This window comes from Lissotriton helveticus, chromosome 9 (genome assembly GCF_964261635.1).
Source record: "Lissotriton helveticus chromosome 9, aLisHel1.1, whole genome shotgun sequence".
Taxonomy (NCBI): Eukaryota; Metazoa; Chordata; class Amphibia; order Caudata; family Salamandridae; genus Lissotriton; species Lissotriton helveticus.
This window is the reverse complement of record NC_136070.1, coordinates 429,769,692-429,796,767: the sequence shown is the minus strand read 5'-3', so window position 1 is coordinate 429,796,767 and position 27,076 is coordinate 429,769,692. Positions and strand designations below refer to the sequence as shown.

The following is a 27,076-nucleotide window of genomic DNA, read 5'->3' as shown; positions in this document are numbered from 1 at the left end:
AGGACATTCTGTGTACGTTTAGACCAACTATGAATGTCTGCTTTAGCCTTATTCAGGAGGCGGTTGAGGTTAAAATTTCGGGTAAGCTCTGGTAGTATTGATATTTGCACCCCCAGATATTTCAAACTGAGATGTCGAATAGGGATTCCTGACTGTCACATAGCAGTATCATGATCTCCCTTCAGGGGAACCAGAAGAGATTTCTTTCAATTTACTCAGAGTCCTGAGGCCTCTTCATATGGCTTCAGGAGTTGTAAGATTCTAGGCCACAACTCCTGAGGATTGAGAGAGAAAGAGGAGTATGTATAGCGCGATCTTGTCCTCCAGTGATTTCTCTCCGTTCCAACCCCTCACTCGGGTGTCGCATCATACCAACTTGGCCAGTGGCTCAATGGCGAGGGCAAATAGAATGGGAGACAACGGGCAACCCTTCTTCATGCCACTTTGGATCGGGAGTGTGGTGGACAGTACCCCATTTACGAGGACCTAAGACGCAGATTCATGATACAGGAGCTTGACATAACCCAGATATCTGGGCTTAAACCTATATGTCGGAGGACCTGATCTAAGTATCCCAAATCAACCGTCTCAAAGGCCTTCTCGAAGTCCATAAGCAAGAGCTCCAAAGGGCCGGAGAGAGCCCTAACTCTGGCTATAGCAGCACACACAGGCCATACACAGTGCTAAGTTCTCCGATTGGGCACGGAGCCACATTGATCAGAGTGGGCAAGGGTGTCAAGGACTCGTTGTAGTCAACATGCTAAGAGTTTTGTGAAGATGTTTATGTCTGTGTTAATCAGTAATATGGGGCTATAGGCCGAGCTGTCATCTGCAGGGTGACCTTCCTTTGGGAGAACCACTAGGGTGTCCAAATCTAGATCAGGTGGAAAGGTGCACCCTTATCAACTGCCTCTGTGTACAATTTCAGCTGATGAGGAGCAAGGATGTCCCGATCTTCATATAATATTCAAGGGGAAGGCAGTCCAGGTCTGATGTTTCACCTCCATGAAGATCTTGGATTGCCTCTCCAATCTGATCTATTGTGAGGGGAACATCTAGGTCTTATCTAGTGGGTGTGTTAGTCGATGAGGAAAACATGCCTCCGTGTGGAGCAGGTGAGATTGTTCCTGGATCGGTCGTGGTTTATGAGTATATAATTAAATAATGGGCAAATCCCTCCGTAGTTTCCGTGAATGTGTGTACTTGCTCTCCCACATGGTCCTTAAGGTAGGGAATCAGTGTAGATCTCCTCCCTCGAGTGGTGGGCCTGTGCAGAAGCTTTCTACTTGATCCCAGTATTCATAAATGTGCCTAGTAGTTGCCCGCCAGTACGGGTGGGTCTCCTCTAGCTCAGTGTGTCGTAGGGAGGTTTAGTCGAATACAAGCTGTTGTCGGAGGGTCTCCAAGCTGTCAGACAATCTTTTTGTTTCTGGTTCCAGGATCTGGCACTCAAGTTCAGTCATTCTGCCATGTTTAGCTCTGTTCACCCACTTTCATTTCGCCTTAGCCACACCGCAAATCAGAGCTTTTTTTTACCGCCCATAATGTAGCAGCCCACATCGTTTGTGTCAAAATGGGACTGCAGCTCCGTGGCTAATCGGTCCGCGAATTGGTCATCCACCAGAAACCAGGCGTTAAGACGCCACATCAGTCGATGGTGGTGTAGAGCAGCCTCTATGTGCAATGAGACAGTAGAGTTGTCAGCAATACCTCTGGTAAAAGTATGCGCTGTTGTATGGTGCATGCCTGTAGCTGGCACAAGCTGGTTTTAGCATAGTCTGGGATGTGGGTGTACATTAGTGTATGTGGATGCCAAGTTCTCCAGGTGTCACAGAGCCCCAAGATGCCTTCCAGGTCTGAGAGCCTTAGACGACTTCAGGCGATGTATAGAAGGAGGACCCATGGCATCTCACTCTGGATGAAGCACAGCATTAACGTCTCCCCCCAGTATCGTAATTACCAGGTCCCAGCCCCACAATCACATTAGTTAATGCTTCCAGGGTTTGTGTTTGTAGCAGTAGTGGTATATAAACACAAAGGATGTTATATCGTTTTTCCTCCAGCAACCCTTCGATCACCACATAACGACCATGTGGGTATCGAATGGCACGTCGCCACCAGTGGGAAGTACTTATGTAAGAGGATGGCTTTCCCCCTGGTGAACTCAACCTATCCAGATCTGCTTAAAGGGGCACTGTGAATTCAATGGATTAGTTTCCTGTAGTAGCAAGGCTGCAGGTGTGTTCCTTTTAGCGAACTGTAGAATTGCTGTGCGCTTAATGTGATTTAGGAGACCGTTGACATTCCAAGATAAAATCTAGAAGTCAGGCCATATAGTAGATGGTTTGGTGAGTCTTGAGAGTGCCCCGAGGGGTGCTCCACATCCTGTAGTGTGGTGTGGTGGTGCAGAGTATGCACATTGGGATGCATTAAGAGACACCATATCTTAACCTACTGCTACAAGCATGAACCGTAAACGGTACCATCCTCCCACCCACAATTGCACCCCAAAAGTATGTCGCCCCGAAAAAATACCATTTCAATAAGATGCATTACATGGCATTAGGGGCGGACCTCCTCTTAATCTCGAGCTCTTGCCTACATGCACCATAGTACTTCAGTCCCAAACAGTTTGCATATGTGTGCCACCACCCCTCAGCAGAACAGATGACGTCTTTTGTGTGCCAGTGCGCCCTGTACCCAGGAGAACATCAGCCTCGACAATCTCCCCAGATGAGGTGTTGTGCACGTTTGATCCAGTAGGCGTTGCAAAGGGACATCTTGTAGAGAACTACAGGAGTATAACCCTTAAACCACGTTGAGATTAGGGTGGGTAAATGAGAATTAATAAACAATATCTCAACTGGTATTATTCTTAAAGACAATTAAAAGTGTATGCATCAAGCATTACGTAAACAGACACAAGGAGACTAGATAGGTAAAGTTTAGGAATGTGCTCGAGGCATCATATAATTAAAGTAGGCAATATAGACAGTTGTATCAGCACTGTATATAATCAATTGTAAAACAACCCGAATTGCACTTCGTACTCAAAGTGTGTATGTGACACAAAAAGTGGCGACGCACGTGACAATAGTGATCAGCAGGGATGGCGCAAGGTGACAAAGTGTTTGTGTATTTACAGTGTATTAAATAAACAATATGGCTCAAAACAATAGTTTGACATTTCTTTTTTCATTTGTCGGAGGAATTTAGTAGAGCCACATTATGGAGTGCACCTTCAATTGCGCTGAACGGTCGACGGCGTTCCGATCCTCTTTATTCAGGATCATCTTCAGGACCGGGTTGATAATAAGGACGGTGCTGTTTGCGGTGGAAACCGGAAAATAATTAGGCAACGGTGATTAATGGAACCCGTAGACCGAGTGAAGCGGTTATCGGCGGGGGCGGGGGCACCAAGCAGGTATAGGCTCCGGAGTTGGTAGCCTGGGGCTGAGTCAATCAGCGGTAGTAGAGGCATGCCGCCGGTCATGCCATTTGACACGTGTTTTTGTCACATGCATATAAAAAGTCATAAGATGTATGCAACAGCGGAATGAAGTGACTGCCAGCAGCAATAGCATCATAATACTTATTTTTTTTTTGTTGCCAATGCTCATAACATTGGGACAAAACGCATTTCCTTTTCTCAGGTGCTGGATAGCATTGCCAAAAGACAGTGGTAAATCCAGTAGGTCCCAAAGGCGATACCTATTCATCATACCATTTCTGGTTTGTATTCCTTATAAATTCTCTGTCCTATTATATGAGAAAGGTACTTATAGACAGAATGTGTGAGGAATGTGGCAGGTTAAATGTTAGGGAGATAAATATCATTTAAATTACATTTGGGCTCTAGAGTGTACTACTAGGCTTTAACAATCACTGGCTTCTCGAGGAAAAGAAAGTCGGAGAGCAGTAGGTGGACTTCGCTTTTTAGCCTGGTGCAGTTTTGTGGTGAGTAGTTTGTTTGCATCAGTCTGAAAGTCCACCAGCTCCCACTGAGCTTATTTAATATTCAATTTAGCCCTTTGAATCGGAGTTTCAGTAGGTCAATGTTCCTATCTGCACTCGTACTTCGTTACTTGTTTTAATTGGCTACTCGTAGGAGATGCTTAAATCTCCACCTTCACTAGCTATTTTATTAGGTTTCCTTCAGAATTCTATTTTTTGCTATTTAATAGATTGCCTTATGTCGTTATCAGAAGTATGCTTCCATCCCATGAAATAATGTATTTGGTCTTAAAACGTTGAATCGCATATGCTATTTTTTATTATTTTTAAGAATGCTAAATGAAGGTTCATATCATTTGCAGCTCAATATACAGAATCAGTTATGGCTTGAAGGAAACTATTTAAACCTCTCTTATAGAAAAGATTATGTTACTATATAAAAATGGTAACTAAAGAGCAATTAATGTGGAATACTTGTTAACTCATACCAGGTAGTGCATGAGGACGAATACATTTGTAGAATTGTTCCTTGTAGTTCTCTATAAGAATATAGTTAATTATTTGCTTGATTCTGTAATTAAGCTAATGGAAGTGCTTTATTACTTTTGCAGCCAAACCATTTACAAATGTGGTGAAGGAAATGCAACTTCATCGAGAGGATTTTGAAATCATTAAGGTTATCGGGCGTGGAGCATTTGGAGAGGTAAGATATTCTTTAGCCAGTCATTCACAGCCCTTTTGTAAACAAACATTGTTGCGTGTTATAAACTATAGTCTAAACTGTGTCTCAAATGCCATCCTGTACTGATATTTTGGAACAAATGTTTTGAGGGGAATCTGTCCCCTTAAACAATTTTTTTAAATCGTACAAGAGAGGCCATTTCCGGACCTTCAGCCTGAACATTTTAAAGCACTAGACACATATGTCAGAGCTGTTGCACAACCACACAGCCACTCCATATTACAGAAAGAACCTGAAGGCTTTCACTTCCACAGCCGTGAAGAGGCATTATCACATCATTTTTAGGTCGAGCTGGAGAAAGCAATGCGAAGCATTGCATCCAGCTCGACAACTTATGTCGCCCGTCTCCTGGGAATCCGAGACTGTGGTCGGGCATGCACGGCGATTGGTGTCTGTGGACGCGCACGTCCAGGCCGGCGCCGTGCACATCCCCTGCCTCAGATTCCCTGAAGTGCGCAAACACACACACACACATGCACACGCAGGCAGGCACACACACACGCAGGTGGGCACACACACACGCTCCCCCCTATGGGCTCACGCGCACACAGCCACGCACGCACCCCCCCAGACCCACATATACACACGCACACAGTCACACATATACATACACACACACAGCTACACCCATACACGCGCACCCCCCCCAGCCGCCACCCCCACTACAACTAAGCCCCACTTACCGCATCGGCGCAACTCCGGACTTCAGGCACCACCGCAGGGCTCTCCCTCGGGCATGGGAGCGCCGCGTCACACTGCTCCTCTCATAGTCAGCCACTCCGTGGGCGCGAGCTTCCAGCAGGAAAACGGAAGTCCCGCCCCACGGCAGTTTTCGGCACGCGCACGTCTTGTTTTTACTGCAGATTAAACAGATGGTGAGTCGCGCTCTCGCCTCCTTTCTAACATGGCTGGTCTCTGCTGACTCGGAACTACAAAATGACAACGCCAGGTTGTTATGGTATATCTTTAACGGCCATCATGCAGTGGTAAATCTTGAAGCCTGGACAGCGCTATCTCAAAGCGATCTAAAACTATATTGCAGGAAGGCATAGAATTGGTATACCTTTACAAAAGACGTCAAAAATATGACAACATGCAGCAATGAAGCATTTTTTCATACTTTAACTGGAACGTTTATAGAGATCAATATTGTGTTTTGTAAAAGAAACTGAATAAAAACGTACTTGCGGGTCTACCCGAAAAGCGCTTAATCCTTCAATTGCCGTCTACTGTCTTCGGCCACAAACAGCACTTTGAAGCAGTAATGTTGGAACTGTTAGTCCCTCTTCAGTGTCTGTCACCTCGGGCGCCTCGGACGAGCCCGACGACCATGGCTCACACTCCATTGCATCCCAGATACTCATCACAGGTATTAACCAGTAGAGTAACAAATAAACCCTATATAACTCCTTGTCTCATAAAATATAGTCCCGAGCAATTATTGGCTCTGAGATCCCCTAGACAACTGTCCTGCTGTCTTTTTGAGTTAGACAGGGAGAATGTTTGCCACAATTGTACTCTTGCTATAATCTCTGTTGGGACGAAAATTATAGAGGATAGAATCAATAAGAAACATCCTAATCTTGATTCAGGATTATTTACATTTCTTAGCCTGAATTGCCGTTTCCTACCAAAACATAAGACTGAGATATTTAACCTACTATTAGATGAGGCTCCTGACGCCTTGTTCATAACTGAAACTTGGCTTCAGCTCTGGACCTGATGTTGTCATGGCTCTCCCGGATTCATATGCGATTACACGACTTGACCGGAAAAATAAGTTAGGAGGAGGCATAGCAATTATTTAAAAAAAAATCTACAACTGTGATTTTAAAAAACTCCCATGCGCCGGATGTGAAGGTGCCATTTTTAAAATTATACTTGCCCCAAATTTCACTTTTTCAGGAGCACTTATTTATCGACCGCCAGGTGCGGCATCAAACTGGATGATCAATATGTCAGAACTTATGGGCCCCTTAGTAATGAAGGCTGCTAACTTCACAGTTATTGGAGATTTGAATTTACATCTGGACAAAGAGGACTGCACAAATGCCACCGAACTTATTGCTGATCTTGCGTCTCTTAACCTAACTTTGAAAAACTCTGGTCCTACACACATCGCTGGTCACTTATTGGATCCAATTTTCTCCAATATTACTGATATGGACACTTTTCCTGCCTTGCCCATTCCTTGGTCAGACCATTTTCCCATTAAATTCTCATTTCGAGTACAACTGTCAAATAAGGACATAACACCGGCTCCAACCCATGTTGTTAGAAAATGGAAAAAATTAGATATTAATATTCTGAATACTTTTTTGGAATACACCTCACCCTGCACTAAATCAAGGGTGCAAAATCTTTCGACATCTGTCCAAACATGGCTTATGACAGCCATCGACTCTTGTTTGCCCAAACCAAAGTTAAAAGGTCATAATCAACGCCCCCCTGCTCCATGGTTCAATGAATCTCTAAAGCAAGAAAAAACCACATGTAAAAATGCTGAACGTCAGTGGAGGAAGACTTACTCCCTGGAAGCTAAGAAGGAATATAAAATAAAAATAACACACTATCAAATGATGTTCTAGCAAAGCTAAAGCAGAATTTGTATGTACCAAAATCACAGAGGCTTTAAATCAATCTAAAACACTTTTTAAAATAGTGAAAGAGCTGGCTGGCTCTAATACTTCACAAACCCCACCTGACCTCAATAAAACACAGTGTGACCAACTAGCTACTTTCTTTGTAAACAAAGTGGATAAAATATATCAGAGCATCGAACAAGCACAAAATGAATATAATAAAGTTAATATGGATGTTCATAACTCCTTCCCTGACAGACCGAGCAATCAAACCGGTATACTAGGCTCTAATGCCTGTGACATTCATACTGCCTCACTTGAAAACTGGCTCAACATTGATTCTGTTATTGACCTACTTAATACGATCAAATCAGGCTCACCAAGAGAGCCGTTACCATGCTCTGTCCTAAAACAACTTAGTAGGAAAGCTATGTCTATTATCACCGACCTTTTAAATACATCCCTGCAGGAGGAACATGTGCCAGATGAATGGAAACATGCAATGATTCACCCACTGTTGAAGAAAGCTGATGCTGATCCAAATCTACCCTCAAACTTCCGGCCAATCTCTCTTCTCCCCATTTTTGCTAAGATCCTGGAGAAGCACGTTCACCGATCTCTCACGGATTTTATAACCATGCACGACCTGCTGCCCTTCCATCAGTCAGGCTTTCGCTCAGGCTTCTCTACTGAGACTACCCTGTTAGGTGTTACAGAGAATATCCGAGCTTTGATAGACAGAGGCGAAACGGTGGCACTTGTGCTTCTTGACCTCAGTGCCGCATTTGATACGGTGTCACATGCGGTACTAATACGGATACTCCAATCGATAGGCATTTGTGGCGCTGCCTTAAATTGGATTAAATCATTGTTAGAGCATAGAACTTTCCAAGTCTTCTCTCAATCTGCCTGTTCAGATATCCTGACTTTTAAACACGGAGTACCGCAAGGCTCAATTTTAAGCCCGCTACTTTTTAACTTGTATATGAGTCCGCTCGCAAAAGTAGTAGAAGAGACTGGATTGCTGATGTTCTCCTATGCTGACGATTCTCAGCTTCTCTTCTCTTTCTTCCGCGGGAAGCGATAATCCCTCCTCCTTAAAACTAGGGTTGAAATAGATTGCAGGGTGGATGCAAGAAAACGTCCTCAAATTAAACGGTGATGAAACCGAATTAATTGTCCTGGGAAAAAATAAAGAACTTTGGGGACCCCAACATTGGCCATCAGAAATGGGTACCCCCCCCCCGATTCCAACTACACAGGCTCGTAATCTAGGATTCATTGTCGATGACTCGTTGAATATGCACCAGCAAGCTGTGAAAACATCGGCCACTTGTTTCGCAATTCTAAAATGGCTACCAGAACACACCAAAAAAACGGTCATCAATGCCTTAATAACATCCAGGCTTGATTACGCCAATGTGTTATATCTGGGGGCCAAAACCGCAACAATCCGCAGACTGCAAACAGTGCAGAACGCAGCGGCGAGACTGTTATGGAAAATCCCCATTTTCTCATCCACCTCCAAATACATCCGAGAGCTGCATTGGTTGAGAATAGAGAACCGGATCAAATTTAAATCCCTCTGCTTCATGCACAAGATCTCCACTAAAAAAGCCCCATAGTACTTACAAAATCTAGTCCGCCCTTACCTCCCTTCTCGGGCTTTGAGATCGACAACAGCCCACAATTTTGTTATCCCTAAAATAAAACTATCACGCATGGGTGGAAAATCCTTTGCTTTCCTTGGTCCCTCACTGTGGAATACTATGCCACTAGCACTGCGCTCTGAGGCAAGCTATATAAGATTCAGGAAGGCCTTAAAAACTTGGCTATTCAACATCTAAATTGCCGGTCCTGTTATTTACTACTGAATCAAAGCGCCGGGAAACCCTTTGTTGGGTAGCTGTTGCGCTATATAAGCTAAATAAATAAAATAAATATGTCTGGCTGGCCCCCTGCTTCATGGTTCCCACGCTGCATTTCTATGGACACCAGTGTCTCGGTAGACGCAGTGACGTTGCCCCCAACTGAATTGTAAGCAATCTTCTCGAAATCGGAGCCGCAGTGCAGCGAGAGAAGGGTGCTACGCTGCAGAACCGTTGCGCAGACTGGCATCCCAGTCACCGCTTTCGTATGCGAGTTCTGTGCTCAACTCAGTTTGCAGATGCGCATCGTGTCCAATCAAGTTGAAATATGAATGGATTCCTGCTTCCCTGGCAGAGGATGGAAGCGACGAGACGGAGGCGCTTGCTGCGGGTCCCGAACTACCCTCCCCTGGTCCCGGAGCGGGGCAGATTTGTTGTCTGCGGGAGGAGGGAGGAGAACGCTGCTGTCGTGTTGCAGGGAACGCAAGTTTTAGCAAGAGGATCCAGAAGAGCATGGCACAGAAGAAGGTCAAGATACAGCTGGACAAGAGCGTGAGTGCACAGATTTACACTGCAGCTAAATGCGCAAAACCAGAGCGCTGCCACCAGACACTGACCGTGAACGTACTGGTTTTCTCCCAGCCACCCAACACACTTCACAAGTACTACCAATGTCCACTGCAGTTTAGCCTCCTTCTAAAGCCCATCCTACAAACGGTACTCCGACTACCCCAGCAACACCGAAACAGCTACTCCCGGCGTCACTTCCATTTATAATTCTGCAACCAAAAAGTGTTGTTCATCATACACTCTGTGCCCAAGTAACTAATACTTCCCGACTAACATACAAATGCTGGCAAACTGCATTGGTTTCTAACCCAAAGCCACCAAGTGCCGTCCACCGCACCAGCCTGTTCACAGTGCCTTTCATCCTGTTACTGACAATTTACAAGTGCCTAAGTCAGAAGCAACATATATTACCCCACCTAAAAACAAGCCTACATCTGCTAACACTCAACCCTGAACACGCCACAACTATCAAATACTTGCCCAGCCCACAACCAGCAGGTTTGGAGTGACAACAATTACAATCATCTGTGTTCCCCACCCGACAGCTGACGATCTTGCAAAAAGTAGGAAGTACTGCCCAATCGAAATCCGCCGTCAGTTCTTCAGACCATATCTGATCAACCTGCAAACGGCAAGTGCTGCACAACCTAAAACCATTACGTAAACACACTGCCCAAACAAAGAATATCCTACAAAACAAGTATTGGGTAACCTTCAGTCAATGCACAAACCGTAAATAGCTATTTGCCAACCTATTTTTCCTACTCATTTTCCTACCCAAACTCGGCACATCTGTTTTGCCTGTCACTCAGTGCCTATTCCAAATGTGTACTGATTAACCCACCCACTCACTACCAAGAACTGCCTAGCCCAGGGGCCAACATGGGCTGGTCGGTCACCACAGGCCTCAGAGGTTTATTTATTCGTGTGCAATAACCCTTTTATGCCTTGAAATATTTAAAAGGAAGGTGCTTTTGCCTTAAACTGTCAGTTAGCAATTTACATTATATACAAATGTTAACAAAAAGATGGTAATATTTCACTTCTGTTCTTGGATTTTCGTCACAATAAAATACACTGAACATAATCTTCACAAAAGTTATTTACAAATCTTTAAGCTATTGCCATTATAAATTACAATAACTTTTATTTAAGTATTAATTTTTGAAAAAAATTAAAAGCCATTGTTATTTGTAATATCAATACATATAAGTCACGTAAATACAACACATATTGCATTACAAAGGCTGTTGGTGTCACATTTGCGAAAGTTATAACTATTGGCATTGTAAACGACAACGCTATTAATTTCGCTATTTTCAAAACAAAACATAAATAAAAAATGTGTCAGTTACAATACCAATAGCTCAAACTTTCCTAATGCGAGACCTATTGCATTGCAAATGCTTGTTAAGTTCCATAATCTAACACCCCTCCCATCATTTTGTTTGTGGTCACCTGTACTACATAGGTACTCTATTCGTACGTTCTACATGCACCAAACCTTAAATCAAAAGAAAGCTAATGTGAATACCAAATGTCTTGAAAATATATATAATTTTAATCGTATATAAATTGTATACATAACACACTAAAATATCATATACATCTAATATGGAGGCACATACTCCACATAACAATACAAGAAAGGGAAGATTAATCTGTTTTTGAACCTATACGCTTCTACCACTCATATCACTGAGAAGCCATAAACTTGATTTCTATTATAAACAAGTTTCGTCCACCAAGGTACCCTCAGAACTGTACTAGAAACGACCTCCCAGGTGGCATAGCTTGACAGTTCTGTGGTGATGAGAATGGTATCAAACAAATTAAGTGTGCATCCTATATGTATTTTGAGTACCAACAAGTGTTTGTTTGTCTGGATATTTTAAAAATCTTATACTTTGCTGTGCTTAACAAGGATGAGTGGTTTGGGTTTGGATTTGCACTTTTCTCATTTGTTATACTGGAGCCCACTGAACGTAGCTAATGGACCATTGAACAACACTGATTATTAGCCAAGATTCCCTTTTGAAATGGCAGACTCTGTATTGTTTTGACAGTCTGGTGCAAAACCTGGTAATATAGTGAGCTGGCAGCATAGTCCTTTCCTGTGAGCTCATTGTTGGAATCACCTTTTCCCTTAATTTGTGCTCATTAGCTCAGATATTTAGTTTTGTGCCACACCTCTGATATAATTTGAATAGTTAGAAGATGCATATAATTACATATTGGTAGGATATGGGACAACCTCCTTATATTCATGCCCGTATTACGAGATGGTATGAACCCACATTGATCCTGGTGGACCAAATTAGTCATATGAGGGGCCAGTCTAGTAGCCAGGACTCTACATATTATTTTCGCATCCGAGTGGATCATCGTGAGTGGTCGATATGCTAAAGGGTCCTGTATATCCGCAATTCCCCCCCTCGGGCATGGCAATTTCCCCCTCATGCATTGAGGGAGGCAACTCCCCCAATTCAAAGACTTTTTCGTACACCTGCAAAAGAGGCTGTATCAACTGCTCTGAGAATGCCTGCAAAAAAGTCATAGGAAACCCATCTGCACCTGGGTCCTTGGATCCCGGAAGAGCCTCCTGCATTTCCTCGACCGTAATCTGGGCATCTAACTCCTCTGCGCTCTCCGGCGGGTGCTGCTGAAGAGCCAAGTCTCCGACAGCTGGGATGTACCGATCTGCTGTTACTTCAGATCTGCTGTTACTTCAGGGTCTGCAGTGTAGTCGCGCTGTAGGTGCTGTTGGAACACCTCTAGAACACCAGCTCTGGTATGAACAAGTCTCCCTCCCTGAGCAGTTAGGGCGGTTGTCATCGTGGGAGCCTGCTCCCTTCGTAAGATCCAGGCCAACAATCAACTCGATTTGTCTCCCTCTGCATGTAACCACTTGCGATAATGCGTCGGGGTATATCTGTCCAACCTGTCCCAAATATCAGTCAAACACTTGCGCTGATCTCGCTCCCTCTTACTCGTTTCCAGGTCTGCTGGTTTTTCCGCTTGTATTGCAGCCAAAGCCTTCTCCTCCCTATCGAGATCCCCAAGCAATTGTCTCCCTACCCCACTTACAAGCCCCATGCCCACTCCAGGAGTTACTTCTTTTAGGGCCTCCCACTCAGTGACCCTTCCAGGCTCTTACCACCCCACCCCCACCCCCACCCCCCACAGTTAAATTCTAGATAATCTGTAATTGATTGTGATAAAGTAGTCCTCCCCACTTGATCTTCCAAAAGATCAGGCGGCAACCTCCATCACCTGGGGCCCAGGATAGGAGTCCCCCACCTCACCGTGCATCGCACCGGCAAGTGCTGAGACAAGAAACGTGCCAAATGAGTTACCTCTGCCTCAAGGAATGCCGGCGCACCAGACACCAGCGCTCTATCTAATCTACTCTGAGTTCCATGCGTCAGGTATTGGCAAGTAAACAATGGAAGTGTGGGATGAGTCTCCGTCCATATATCATGAGCTCTCAAATCCTGCATGACTCTACTGAGCATTTGCGTCATTCTCAGTTTTGTGTCAACCTTCGGGGGGGGATTTATCAAGTGCCGGGTGCATCTACTTCATTGGTAAGTAATTCCCGTGCGACCTGGAAAAAATTGGGTCATTATATAAAGGGAATACGAGTTCAGTATGACAATATCCCTGCCATCCAGGGCTCCATGCAGCAATACGTATCTACAACTCACATTCGACTCACTGTATGTCACCGTGAACGGGATGCCTGGGGCCACCCAAACCATGGTACCCCTAGCGTAGGTAGAATAGGAAGAATACAACATCTGGCCTCGCCACTTCTTAACTACTCTAGTTGGTCCGCACTCGTCCAGGTGCGTCTCCTGGAGGCAAGCAAACGAGACCTGGTGACTTTTGAGGAAAGTGAACACCCTGTGTCTCTTAGTACAAGTGCCCAGTCCCCGCACATTCCAGGTCAGAAATGTATATTCAGTACCCATTATGTAGTGTACAAACTTCAGGCACCGGTGCGGAATCCTGCCCAACCCCGCTGCTACAGTGCACACCTTCAAAACAAACCAACTCAAAGAACCACCCCCCCTCCATCCCACCCACTCACCCACTGACATTTTACATACAACAAACTGGTCACAAATGTCACCCCTAATGACGTGCCAGACCACAAACATCACCTTATATAGCCCAATGGGAGAAATCCCTCTCTAAAGAAATCTGGAAGCATCGTCCTCCCATTACATTTTTTTCCCGTCTTTGACAAGCTTAATTATGCCGCATCCTATCAATGTTCGCAGCCAGCTAAAAAAATGCATTCTTATTAGAGCCCTACCCCCTGCGCCCACTGCAAGTTTCTGACCTTCCAATGCCCAAACTCTTTCCCGCCTGCATGCATTTAGTTATCAATACTATGTTTCTGGATTCAACCAAATCACTGCAGCCCCTACAGTCTCCTCCCTCCGCCCACCCTCTGCATCAACCTCCTGCTTAAATAGCAGCTACAGGACCACATCCACTGATGCATTCGGCCACTCTGACGTTACGCCATTGTCTTGAGCCACATTGTCTTCTTCTGCTTCCAGGGCGAGAGGGAGTCCTCACTCATGTGCAAAGCTTAGTCGCTTCCAACCCCGTTCCTATTGTCTGAGCCAGAATCCTTGGCAGATGATCTCTCCCCGCGCCCCGACATGTGACCCCGATAAAGGTCTGGCTCCCCATTTCTAGGTGCTTGTGCTTCGTTCTCGTGGTGGGAGTGCATCCACCCATATCCCCAACCCCTCCCAAGCTTCCTCTGGAGTCTCGAAAAAGTACGCCTTTCCCTGCATTAGGACCATAAGCTTTGCAGGCTATAGGAGCATGTACTGCAGGTGGAGGTCTCTCAATATCCTCTTCACCCCTATGAATGATTTATGCTGCTCCTGTACATGCCTGGTGTAGTCAGGGTAGATAGATATCTTGTTATTTTTGAAGCCGAGATCTTGCCGTTCTCTTGCGGCCCGTAGAATGCAGTCTTTATCCCTGTAATTCATATTTTTTGCAGTAAACTCAAGCGGAGGAGCCGCAGAGGGCAGAGGAGGCATCAGCGCCCTGTGAGCTCTTTCAATGACGAACACATTTGATAAGCCCACCGGGCACAGCTGAATCTTGATCCATCGCTCCAAAAACAGCTCTACTGACCTCCCCTCTGCCCTTTCAGGGAAGCAGAGAATGTGACTATTGCTACGCCTGGCCTGGCCCTCCGCGATCTCTGCCTGGCGCCCCAGGGCTTTCGTTGTGGAGGAAAGTTGTGACACTTGTTTCTTCAGGGCAACCACTTCTCCCTTGAGGCCCGATACATCTTCTTCTACTACTGTGACGTTGTCCGCCACCTTGCGAAGGTCAGCCCGCAGTAGATTAACATCAAGAGAGACTGTGTCAAACTGGGCCTCCAGTGCTTTTCGGGAACCCTGTATGATAGTCAACTGCTCCGCCTCCCCTCCTCCTTTCTCTTCATCGGTACCAGCAGTCTGGTGTGTTAATAGCTGCAGGGGATGCCGTGGCGTAATGTATTGCGTAATGGTGTTCGATGCCCCTGCTTGGGTTGCTTTATCCTTACCCATGGTAACGTGAGACCAAAGCCACCCGCGTGCAGATTATGGGCCCCACTCTCTCTGTCTCACTGGCACTTTAAAAAGGTCCTGTTTGTGTTTCAGGTGCCCTACTCACGCCTCTTCTCAGCGGACCCCTTCAATCCAGCTGGCCCAGGGTCCCCAGTCCCTCTCCAACTTTTTGATTGGGCTCACCTTTGGAACTCCTTCGGTTATGTCTCCCCCCCTGGGTCATCCTGGACCCAGAGGATGTCCAGCCTCGGCTCCCAGTGTGCCAAACCTCACCAGTATCCCTCCAGTGCCCCTGCTGGAGCTCCAGGCGAGACCTCTCCTGAGGCCCGCAGCGGACAGTCCCCCTGGCCGCCAAGCGGCCTGTACAGCTCTCCCGATCAAACTGGCAATATGGTGCTCGGTGTCGAGTTTCCAAACGAGCCCGATCCGGTACCAGTCACCTTCGCTCGCACACACTGAGCTCACCTCACCTCGCTGCTGCACTGTCCACCACGCTTCCGCAGGCTTGGCATCCATGGGGAATCAGCTGCGAGTCTCTCTAACTCCGTTTTGAAGAAACAGTTACATAAATGAAACAGATGACTCAATTGCAGACCTCATGCAGGATCCTCTCATATAGGTTCTAATACAACTCGTGGTATTGAGCATAGAATTATAAGCAGAATCACTCCTAAAGAAATAGTCATATCAGCAATGTTAAGAATGAAATAATAAACAAAACATTGCATGCCAATATTATGGTGTGAAACTTTATACGACACTTATGGTCAAAAGTCTGTAGCAGTTCCGTCTAACCAATGACTGCTGTGCTGGCCCTTGATGATTTAATTTAGGTGCTCTGTGGTACTTAGTACAAACAACAAAAAACTCCATGCCACCCATAGTGCCCGTCTCGGCGCTAGCTACATGAACAGAATCCCTAGTAGTCATCCACTGGTCTGAATCAAACAGCGATAGTAGACACGTGGTAATACAATCTGGTATAAAGCACCAGTGCCTCACAGTAACCCCGCCCATGGGACTAGACCAATCCGCAATAGTAAAAATGCAGTTAAACAATCTAGGATGTAGTGTATAGCCCCAAGGTAGCCAGAACATCAAAAGTTGGGAGGAGGCAGATCGCGCAGCACCCATATGGTCATGCAGACATATCTCTTCATGGAGGTGCTGCAACTAGGAATCTAATAATGGCACCCTTACACTGGCGTCCTTTTGGGTACATAGTCCAAACCTAACACAGGGGCTCCTGTGACTAGGACGATTGCCCGCCACCATCAGCCCACACCTGATTACCCAAACCCTCTTACCCTACACCCTACCCTGAGAGCCAAGCCTCCACCTCCCAGGGCGTTTTCCCTACTGGAAGAGATGCAGCAAAGTTCATGTTTCGCTGCAGGCTTGACACAACTGAATCGCTATGCAGAGGACTTTCCCCGACAGTGGCCTTAGATGTCACGCCTGACTGAGAAAGACTAGGTTCTCAGAGATGTTCAGGCTTCCCGTCATGGACATGCACTTAGCTGTCACCCATCTCTTCGGAGAAGTATGTAGCTTCAGCGTTCAAACGCCTTAAGGATACTCGTGCTATGGCTAGGACCTTATGCCTCTCTACGGCCCCACATCCACCCCAATCTGACTTTTGCTTCTTTCATGGCTGGGGAATGGACTTCCAGTTGCACCAATTCCAGCCCAGCCTCTGCGTGGCCAAGGGCGCAGTACCCACACACCTTGTGGGTCAGATGGCCAGAGATCTGGTCAGTCCGCCACTCCCTCTGCTGCAACAGCCTCCAAGCCCTCCTAATCTGCCACTTTGCCACCATGGGCACCTAGTTGGTGACCGGATTCGCTATCACCTGCCCCACTGGAAGTCTATAAGATCAGACATATGGGTTTTGCAGATTGTCCAAAGGGGTACTCCTCCCCTTGGAGAGCAGCTCTCCCCCATGCCACCATGTCATAACTGACTGACAGAGGATCATCTGTCCCTTCTCTGCAAAGAGGTTCGGATCTCTTGGCCATGGAGAGGATTATGGTGCCAGAAGTAGGCTGTGGTTGTTCGTCCTGCTACTGTCTGGTTGCCAAGAAAGACAAGGGCCTTCACCCTATCCTCGATCCCGAACACTAAACCTCTTCCTTAAAAAGGAGAAATTCATAATGCTCATGTTAGGTCAGGTCTTGTCTGCCCTGGACCCAGGAGACCGGATGGTAGCATTGGGCTTGCAGGAGACTTATTTTTGTACTCCTGTTCTGCCTGCCAACCAATGCTATCTGTGGTTTAAGGTAGCCCATGAGCAATTTCAGTTCACCATTCTTCTGGCCTTACCATCGCCCCTCGAGTGTTCACCAAGGTGATGGCGGTGACTCTCCTGTGGAGGTCAGGGGTGTCAGTCTTCTCCTACCTCGACGACTGGCTGCTGAAGGCGGGCTCGTCCCAGGATGTCATCGCCCACTTCCAGACTACTTCGAACCTCCTACACTCGCTGGGGTTCACTATCAATGTGCCAAAGCCATACCCGACTCCCTCTCAGACGTTCCCTTTCAGACGTTCCCTTTCAATGGAGCTGTTCTGGACACAGTGAAGGTTTTGGTTTATTCTCCGAGCAGCAAATCCAGGCTTTTCATGCAATGATAATAATATTTTAGCCTCTGTTCTGGGCTTTGGTGAGACTGACTCTAAGGCTGCTAGGACTCATGGCCTCCTGCATCCTACTAGTGATATGCCAGAGGGCATAAGCAGGCTCTGCAGTGAGACCTGAAGGCGCAGCATCAGGGGAATCTCACCGACCTGGTCTAGATATCAGAGGGAACTGTGAATGATCTGCAGTGGTGACACAATTGGGTCAAAGGCAGGCCCCTCTCCCAACCAGATCTCACAGTAGTGACAGATGCGTCACTCCAGTGATGGGGCGGCCATCTGGGAGAGGTGGGGTTCAGAGAACTCTGGTTTCCGGCGGAATCCAGACTCCACATCAACGTCTGAACTCCGGGCGATCAGACTGGCATTAAAAGCAGAAAGGCCAGCTGGTACACTCAAGAACTCAGAACAGCGAAACAAGACATCAAACAGTTGAAGAGGAGAAGACACACCAGCTAAGACACCTCCGACAGGGCAGCCTTCTAGACCTCCCTAAACCTCTACCACTACTGCTGAGGGCAACAAAAAAACAGCCTGTACTGCACGCTCCAAACCAGCGCCAACTACACCAAGGAACTTTTTAACAGTGTTAAGGAATTCTCCACCCGGGCTTCCAGAGAAAATTACACCATATCCTCACAGGAGCTGTGCGACAACCTCGCCCACTTCTTTCACAACAAGATCGCAACCGTATACAGAAACTTCTTACCCCAACCCATTTCTACGGACTTCCTCAACAACACCATATCCTCACAGGAGCTGTGCGACAACCTCGCCCACTTCTTTCACAACAAGATCGCAACCGTATACAGAAACTTCTTACCCCAACCCATTCCTACGGACTTCCTCAACATAAACGCCATCAACATAACCAACACGAACCCCACACTGACCACCTAGAACATCGCCTCCACCATGAAATCCATCCACTCTGAAGCTCCCAAAGACCCATGCTTGCACCACATATTCAACCTCGGAAATCATAAGATCAGCCAGGAAACCACCACCCAACTCAACACCTCTATCACCACCGTAACATTTTCTGATGCCTGGAAACACGACTAAATCAGACCACTACTCAAAAAACCCTCTGCCGACCCCAGTGAACTCAAAATCCTACGAGCAATCTCCTGGCTCCCATTCCCAGTGAAGGAATTGGAAAAGATCATCAACAATCAACTCATGACAAACCTAGAGCAGAAGCAGCAACTCAACGTCTTCCAATCGGCTTCCACAGCAATCACAGCCCCAAAACTACCCTGATCGCAGACACCAACGACCTACGAATCCTCCTCGACCGAAGAGAGTTAGCAGCTTTGATCCTCCTCAAACTCTTGGCGGCCTTCAACACCATATCCTACCACATGCTGATCAAAAGATTCCACCACATTGGCATTCAAGAAGACGAGCTCAGATGGATCACCTCTTTCCTCACTGCAAGAACCCAGAGGATTCACGGCACCTTTCACCTCTGAAACCAAAGAGATCACCTGCGGTGTACCCACGCTCTTAAACGCATATATGACCCTGCTGCCCAACATAGTCAGACCTCACGGTCGTAACATAATTTACTACACAGACGACACCGAACTCATCCTTTCACTCACAGACAACCCCACCACCACCCTGAACCTTCTTCCACAGATGCATGACAAAAGTTGCTTACTGGATGAAGAACAAATGCCTACAGATGAACACAGAAAAGACAGTAGTACTGATCTTCAGGAATAGCAGCAACACATGGAACAACTCCAGCTGGCCATCGGACCTAGAACCTACACCCACTCCCTCCAACCACTCCAGAAACCTTGGCATCATCATTGACAACAAGCTCACCATTAAATCATAGATCAACACCGTTTCCTCCGCCTGTGTCTTCACTCTGTGCATGCTACGTAAGATCTTCAAGTGGTTACCCCCTACACACGAGATGCACCGTGACACAAGCCCTCATCACCAGTGGACTGGACTACGGTAATGCCGCACACCTCCTACAGAGACTTCAGGCCATACAGAAAGCTGCAGCCAGACTCATCCTCCGCCTTCCCCAACGAACCCACATCACACCCCACCTCCGGCAACTCCACTGGCTCCCCGTACAGAAGAGATACCAATTCAAGCTGCTGACTCATGCACACAAGGCTCTACACAACCAAGGACCCGCACACGTTTGCCACCACCTGAACTTCCACCAACCGTCGAAGACTATGCTCCTCCTCCCTTTCACTTGCCCATACTCCCAACATCTACTGAAGCAGCAGTGGAGGACGCTCCTTCTCCCACATTAGAGCAAAGACATGGAACAGCCTCCCCAAGCACCTCCGGACCTTCACCTCACTTCCGGAAATACGAATGGGCCTCAAGACCTGACTGTTCTAATAAGCCTCCGGGACCTGCAAGCGCCTGGATACCCTATTGGGTGATTAGCCACGCTTTATTCTTATTATTTAATCAGGAGAATATGGCAAACTATTTATCAACTTAGTATTATGTGGAGAACTTGAACTCCATACAGCCTTTACACATCGTCATCTAGGATGAGAGCACAATATCATCATTTCACACTCCTATGAGCCAAACTTAGAGTCCATAACTCCGGAACTAATATAGTAAAATAAAAACGCAAAGAAAGCAGCCGAGAAAGGGGGGCGGTTGACGGCCTCAGTTTACACTGTACAATCACTGCATCTCCAATGTCCATCAGCCTACTCCATTGTCATCAGGTTTGCTCACAAGCGGGGGGTGGGAGGGGTTGGGGTATTGGCTGTCATCCTGCGCTCGCAGCCGCAGGTAGGTTTATAAATCCTGATTGATAAATTGATTGAAAGCCTTTTTACCCTCCATCAAGGGAAGGCTGGTGCAGATGTTCACAGATAACACCACAGTCATGTGGTACTGCAACAACAAACCGGGTGGGATAGGGTCGTAGACCCTTTGTCAAGAGGCTGTGTGTCTCTGAACATGGCTGGAACATCAGGGCATTTATTCAAAATCTGGCAGGTTCTCTGAACACCAGAGCGGATGAACTCAGCTGAAGATGCTTAGCTGATCATGAATGGTGTCTCCATCAGGATGTGGTGCAAAGTGTTTTTCAGCACGAGAACCCGCAATGTCAGCTGTTCTGCGCACTGGAGTTTCTAAAGTGGCACGCATTGTAAGAAACTTTTCATCTCGAGTGGAGCTCATTCCCCCTGTATGTCTTTACGCACATACCACTCCTACCCAGAGGTCTCAAGAAGATCAAGAACGAGCAAGCCCAAGTCATCTTTGTGGCTCCGGACTGGGCACGAAAAGTCTGGTATCCGGAGCTTCTTAGCATGGCTATCGATAGTCCAATCAGACTGCCCCTTCGGGAGGATCATCTGTCGCAGCAACCTGGTTCTCCACCCGTACATGTGCACTCACTGCCTTCTTGCATAGAGATTGAGCAGCGGCAGTTGAGCTTTTGACCTTCCTCCCAAAATCTGTAATGTCATCTTGCCTGAGTGTTGTCATTCTACCTTGACCGTACACAGGAGTTCTGGGTAAACGACAAACTCTTGTGGGGTATGTTGGTGCAAAGAAAGGTCATGCTGTGCATAAGCGTACCATCTCCAGATAGGTTGTGGGCTGTATCAAAATGTGCTACGCACTTGACAAGAAGCAACATCCTGAAGGTTTGCCGTCTCATTCCACTAGAGCTAAAGCGACCACCACTGTGTTAGCACGTAGAGTTCCAGTCCTGGATATCTGCAAAGCCGCAATGTGGGCTTCCCTGCACATGTTCACCAAACATTACTGTCTAGACCGTACTGTACGGATGGATGGGCATTTTGCCCGTTCGGTACTGACTGGCAGAAGTGGGACAGCAAATGCAAATTCAGCCTCCAGGAATTTTAGGCAGGGAAAATGTAATCTTCTAAAAGTTACTTTTCCTCAATATTTGTAAAAAAAATTACATTTCACCATTGAATGATTTTTATTAACTACTGAAAATAGTATTTTTCTAGCTCATCCCATTATCGAGGTACAGTATTCTGACTTTTAATCTATACTCTGGTTTTTGTGCGTGAGATAGCTGGGCCTACCACAGAGAAAAATAACTTTTGGTGCTGTGTACTGTAAAGATATGTTAACATTAAATTTCTACTTGTTCTACTTAATTAATATTTAAAAGGCAGGTTTTGACCTGAAAAAAAATGTTTTTTGTGACCGGTCGAATTGCAGATTTTACACTGATACGGTCAGGCTTCGGGGGTAGGCCTGAATCCATGTTTACACTATCACTGTAGTGGGTTGTACAATAGCAGCCACTAGTTACAATTACCTTCCAGGCCCTGGGTACCCTTTGTACTAGGTACCTATAGCTAAGTTAAATATATCAATTAGGAATATAGCAATTCAAACACGTGTAAATGGGGAGCACAGGCACTCACTACGGGTTAGCAGGGTAAAAAGCACACAGTTATACAAGCAAAGGGTCCAGCAACAGGTGAAAAATCTGGGGTGACCACTCAGAAAAGGCAGATTTACTACATTGGGTTATTGACATGGTTGGAACAGATTTGGGGTTGGTGGTAGGAGAGAATCAACATTAGTTTCAGTCTCGCAGCTGTTAGCATTGAACCTTTAGCCCTTAACTCTAACTTTGCAAACTCGCAGTGCTGTCTGTAGGCTTTAACCCTCTCCCGCACTCTAGGGAGGAATAGCCTTGAACAAAGTCTGGTGACATATTGACATCATCTGAAAACAAGGTAGTTAGGTAGTACAAAGTCTCTCTCTGCCTCATGACCTTGTTCTCTCTTTATTGAAAGCTATTCCTGTACGGCATGAGAGTTTGATGCAGATAAAAATGTATTTTGGAAATGTTCGACCTCTTTTTTTGTGTGACCAGCTTCTGGTATTTTATATATGCCTGAACTGTGCACCAAAGCATTTTTTCCTACAAAGCCTTTTGTGGATAAACATGAGACTTGCAGAAACTATGATAGAGTAGTTGTGTCACTCTCTAGCACTATGTTGCTCATCCTTTCATAAGCCTCTGCCATCATTGTGCAATTAAAGCAAATGCACAGCTTTCAAATTGCTAGAATCTGTTGTATTACTGTGTCTGCATTGTTCTTTCGACTGCCGATAACTGATGATTGTGGTCTTCAACATAGTGATATCATTTGTTAACACCAGATACACCTTCTAATTCCATCAGGGGCATTCTCACTGCCCTTTGTGAAGTCCATGTCTGAAGGCTACCAAGCTGCATGCATACCTATGCCACATATGTTCCCCGCCATTTGCTGCTCTGGAGACCGGTTCACTGTGGCGTTCCTCTGGCTGCAATGGGCAGGGCCTTCTGTTGACTCGTATGATCTCCGCTGTGACTAAAGACAAGTACTGTTGAGCAACACGGCAATACCACAACATATGATAAAGATATGCCCCGTTGAGTCTACATGCATGCCATGATGTACAGTATAAATGATACTCAATCTGTCAGGCATCACATATTTACCATGGGATATATTAAACAGAATCTTGGGATTGTGGGCGTGGGGTACTCAGTCAGCCTTTTCAACACCTGTTATATTCGAGCTGCCAGGTAATATCATTCCAAATGATTGCCACCCTCTAAGGGTCTGCAAGTGTAACTTAGTCAATGCCATCCTATATCTATTATTCCAGATCAAACCTATAATGAAATAATGCAGTTCCTCACAGAAGGGAGTGCAAATAGGATCTTTGCAAAATAATGCAAACGTGGCAGCACAAGCACCATTTTCACTGCAGGTTTCCTGCTGACACCTGTAATTACTTCCGAAAGGCTACAGAATTACAAATTGCACTTTCATGTTGCCTTCAGTTAAATAATCCTCCTGTGTGATATACTCTGATCCCTAGGTATTTAAATGTGGTGGGTACCCCTTGCAATTGGCTGTAGTAAATTTCTAAATTCCTCCCACCTACAGCCTTACTAGAAAAAAAACAGTTGAACAGTAGGCCTGAATAACTGCCAAAAGTGTCCACTTCTGTCTTATCAGTGTAGGAAAGTATTTAGCTGGTTAACCAATCTGTGAAAATACATTGTCTGCGTACAGGAAGTTTTTATTGTATTATACCTAGGTGGCTGCAATGACAAGCCAGCTGCTGTATGACCAAGGCAACCGATATTCGGGACAGAAGGCATCCCTGCCTGGTGTTACATCCTATAGTAAACTTAGGTCAGATAGGCTGCCCCATCTTAACTGCAAAGCCAGTTAGCTCGTCCCATTGCCATTAGGTGGTCTCCTGTTGGAAAGAGAAATCTACATTCCACTGCTGCAATATAACCGTACCTTGTGTCCCTCAGAGGGGTTCCTAATCCTTCTGTATCAAGAAATTATATTTAATTTGTTGGGACAACTGTGAAAACCATTGGAAAGTGTTGCAAGATAACTCCGTGTATTTCTCTTGCAACTTCTCACTGAAGGGATTGCCCTAGAAAGTTACTACCATTTAAAAAAGCAGTACCATCTTCTCTGACCATTAATTGCTTCACCAGACCCTCCAACCAGGTTCTTGTGGAACACTTCTATGATTATTGCCAATTCCGCTTATCAGCGACTCCTCACTCACCACTGCACAACAAGTCCTGTCCTTAGCTGCCACTGTTTACCATTGTATGTAGTCAGAACAAAAATAGGTTAATGCGATTTGAAGGGGCTCGGGGCAGGAAAAGACCACTCTGTCCACAAGCACAGTGCAAGCAAACCTTCACATCACGCTATCCAAAGAGGAGAGGCAGAAGGTGTGAAGGCAAACGTAGTTTTTTCAATAAGACCACCACCCCCCACCCAAATTCTGCTGCTCCAAAGATTCAACTGATCCAGCAGTTGAGAAGGCAGCAAAACAGGTCCCACAATATCCATATCCATACTAATATTATAAAGAGAGAGCCCAAAGCTTTTAGGCGGGTAATCTCAGTAACCACAGCACCAATCACAACACCCAATACAGCGTTGGAAAGGGCAGTTGCAGCAGAAGGACATAGGCTATGCAGACGGCCACCGTATACATTTAAAAGGTAAAAGAACCGTGGCAGCAAAGTAGTCCCTTGTGGGCGTGTCTGCGTTGTGCTGTGGGCGTGGTCTGGGGGCGTGACTAACGCGGGGGCGTGTGGTACGGCCATCATATCGTGGGCTGTGGGCGTGTGCTGGAGGCGTGACAAACGCTGGGGGCGTAACAAACGCTGGGGGCGTGTGTCCGCCCATGATGCCATGTGAGTCGTACATACAAGCGCCAATTACTTTGCTGCGCAGCATCAAGGGGCACGCTGGGGGCGTGACACGCTGGGGGCGTGACACGCTGGGGGCATGAGAAACGCTGGGGGCGTGAGAAACGCTGGGGGCGTGAGAAACGCTGGGGGTGTGTGTCTGGCCTTCATGCCATGTGAACGCAATTGCGCCGCATCAAGGGGCACGTGTGCGAAACGCTGGGGGCCTGTGCTACGTTCCGCCCTTCATGCCACGTGGGTCGTACATTAATCAGAAGATCGTCTGCTGTGGCCATGTGCTGGGGGCGTGACAAACGCGTTCAGCTGGAGGCGTGGTAAGTAACGTTACTGCAGCCTCTCCTGGGCGCTGTTACTGAACTCTGTTATGTTATGTTAAAAGTCTCTTCTATAGCGCACGGCTGCCCCAAGGGGCGTCCCGGCGCTTTTGCAAAGAGACATACAGGCTAAGAGACACCATGCAACAGCCCCGGAGGTCCCGACAGAGAAATTATACCGAAAAAAGCCAGGTCTTCAGCTCCTTTCTGAAGACGAGAAGGTTGTTGGGCTTTCTTAAAGAGACAGGTAGCTCATTCCAGCAGCGCGGGACCAAGTATCGAAAGGCACGCCCTCTGATCCGGGCTAATTTAATCGGAGGGACGACAGCTTTGGCCAAAAAAGCCGACCGAAGCGACCTCCTCGGGACATAAAAGGCCAGGCGCTTCTCCAAATACTTAGGGCCAATAGAATGGAGGGCCTTGAATGCCAAGGTCAACACCTTAAAGGTAATTCTTTTGGCAATGGGCAGCCAATGCAATCTCCTAAGGAGTTCAGAGGCTTTCGCCCTGCGTGGGAGACCAAAAATGGCTCTAGCAGCCGAGTTCTGCACAATCTGCAATCGGGCCAGCAGATATTTAGTCAGCCCGATATACAGGGCGTTCGCATAATCTAATCGCGAGCCAATCAGAGACTGCACAATGATTGTTTTATGCTGCAAAGAAAGCAAGGGGAGAAATTTCCGAAGCATTTTCAAAATGCCGAAGCATTTCCCCGATAGACCGATGATTTGAGGTCTGAAAGAAAGGCTGTCATCACATTGCACCCCAAGGTTTTTAACTTTCACAGAGGCCTCAGCAGGCGGAGACATGTCCTGGGGCCACCAGGTCTTCCAGTTAGGGTCCGGCGGACAGCCATAGAAGAGCAGCTCCGACTTGTCGGAGTTGCACTTCAGCCCGTGCCGCCGAAACCAATCGAAGATCGCACCCAGACACGCCCCGATCAAACCACCATCAAAAGCCTCTCCCTTTTTGGATGTAAAAAGGAGCTGGGTGTCATCAGCGTAGGATATGATCCGGGCACCGAAGGACTCCGCTACCGCCGCCAGAGGGACCATATAGATATTGAAAAGGGTGGGGCTCAGGACGGACCCCTGAGGAACCCCCACCTCGAGCGGCGGCATTTCCGCAGAGAACGGAGGTGCCCAGACCACTTGTCGACGGCCGGCCAGAAAGGACTTAAGCCAGTTCCACACCGTCCCACGAAACCCGAACTCCCAGAGTCTAGAAAGGAGAGCGGCATGGGGGACGGTGTCAAACGCCGCCGACAAGTCCAGCATAACCAGAATTGCCTTCCCCCCCAGATCAAGCGTCTCCCTGATGGCATCGATGATCTCGAGCAAAGCTGTCTCCGTGCTATAATTAGCACGGAAGCCCGATTGGGAATCATGTAGAATGTTATTGCTCTCTATATAGTTGGAAATAGAGAGCTGGACATGTTTCTCGATCCCCTTTGCCAGAGCAGGGAGAAGGGAGATAGGCCTGTAGTTAGCATGGACTAAAGGATCCAGAGTGGGCTTTTTGAGCAGTGGCAAGATCAGGGCATGCTTCCAGGCTGACGGAACTTCGCCCGTAGTCAA

The 27,076-nt window shown here is 46.7% G+C and overlaps 1 protein-coding gene across 1 annotated transcript in view; it reads left to right on the top strand.

The window, feature by feature from the left end:
- The window catches only part of CDC42BPB (CDC42 binding protein kinase beta), a 709,648-nt gene that overhangs the window by 95,732 nt on the left and 586,840 nt on the right, over positions 1-27,076 (top strand). The window contains exon 2 of the mRNA XM_078660224.1: positions 4,566-4,657. Coding sequence (XP_078516350.1) covers positions 4,566-4,657 — 92 coding nt within the window. The remainder of the gene's footprint in view (positions 1-4,565; positions 4,658-27,076) is intronic.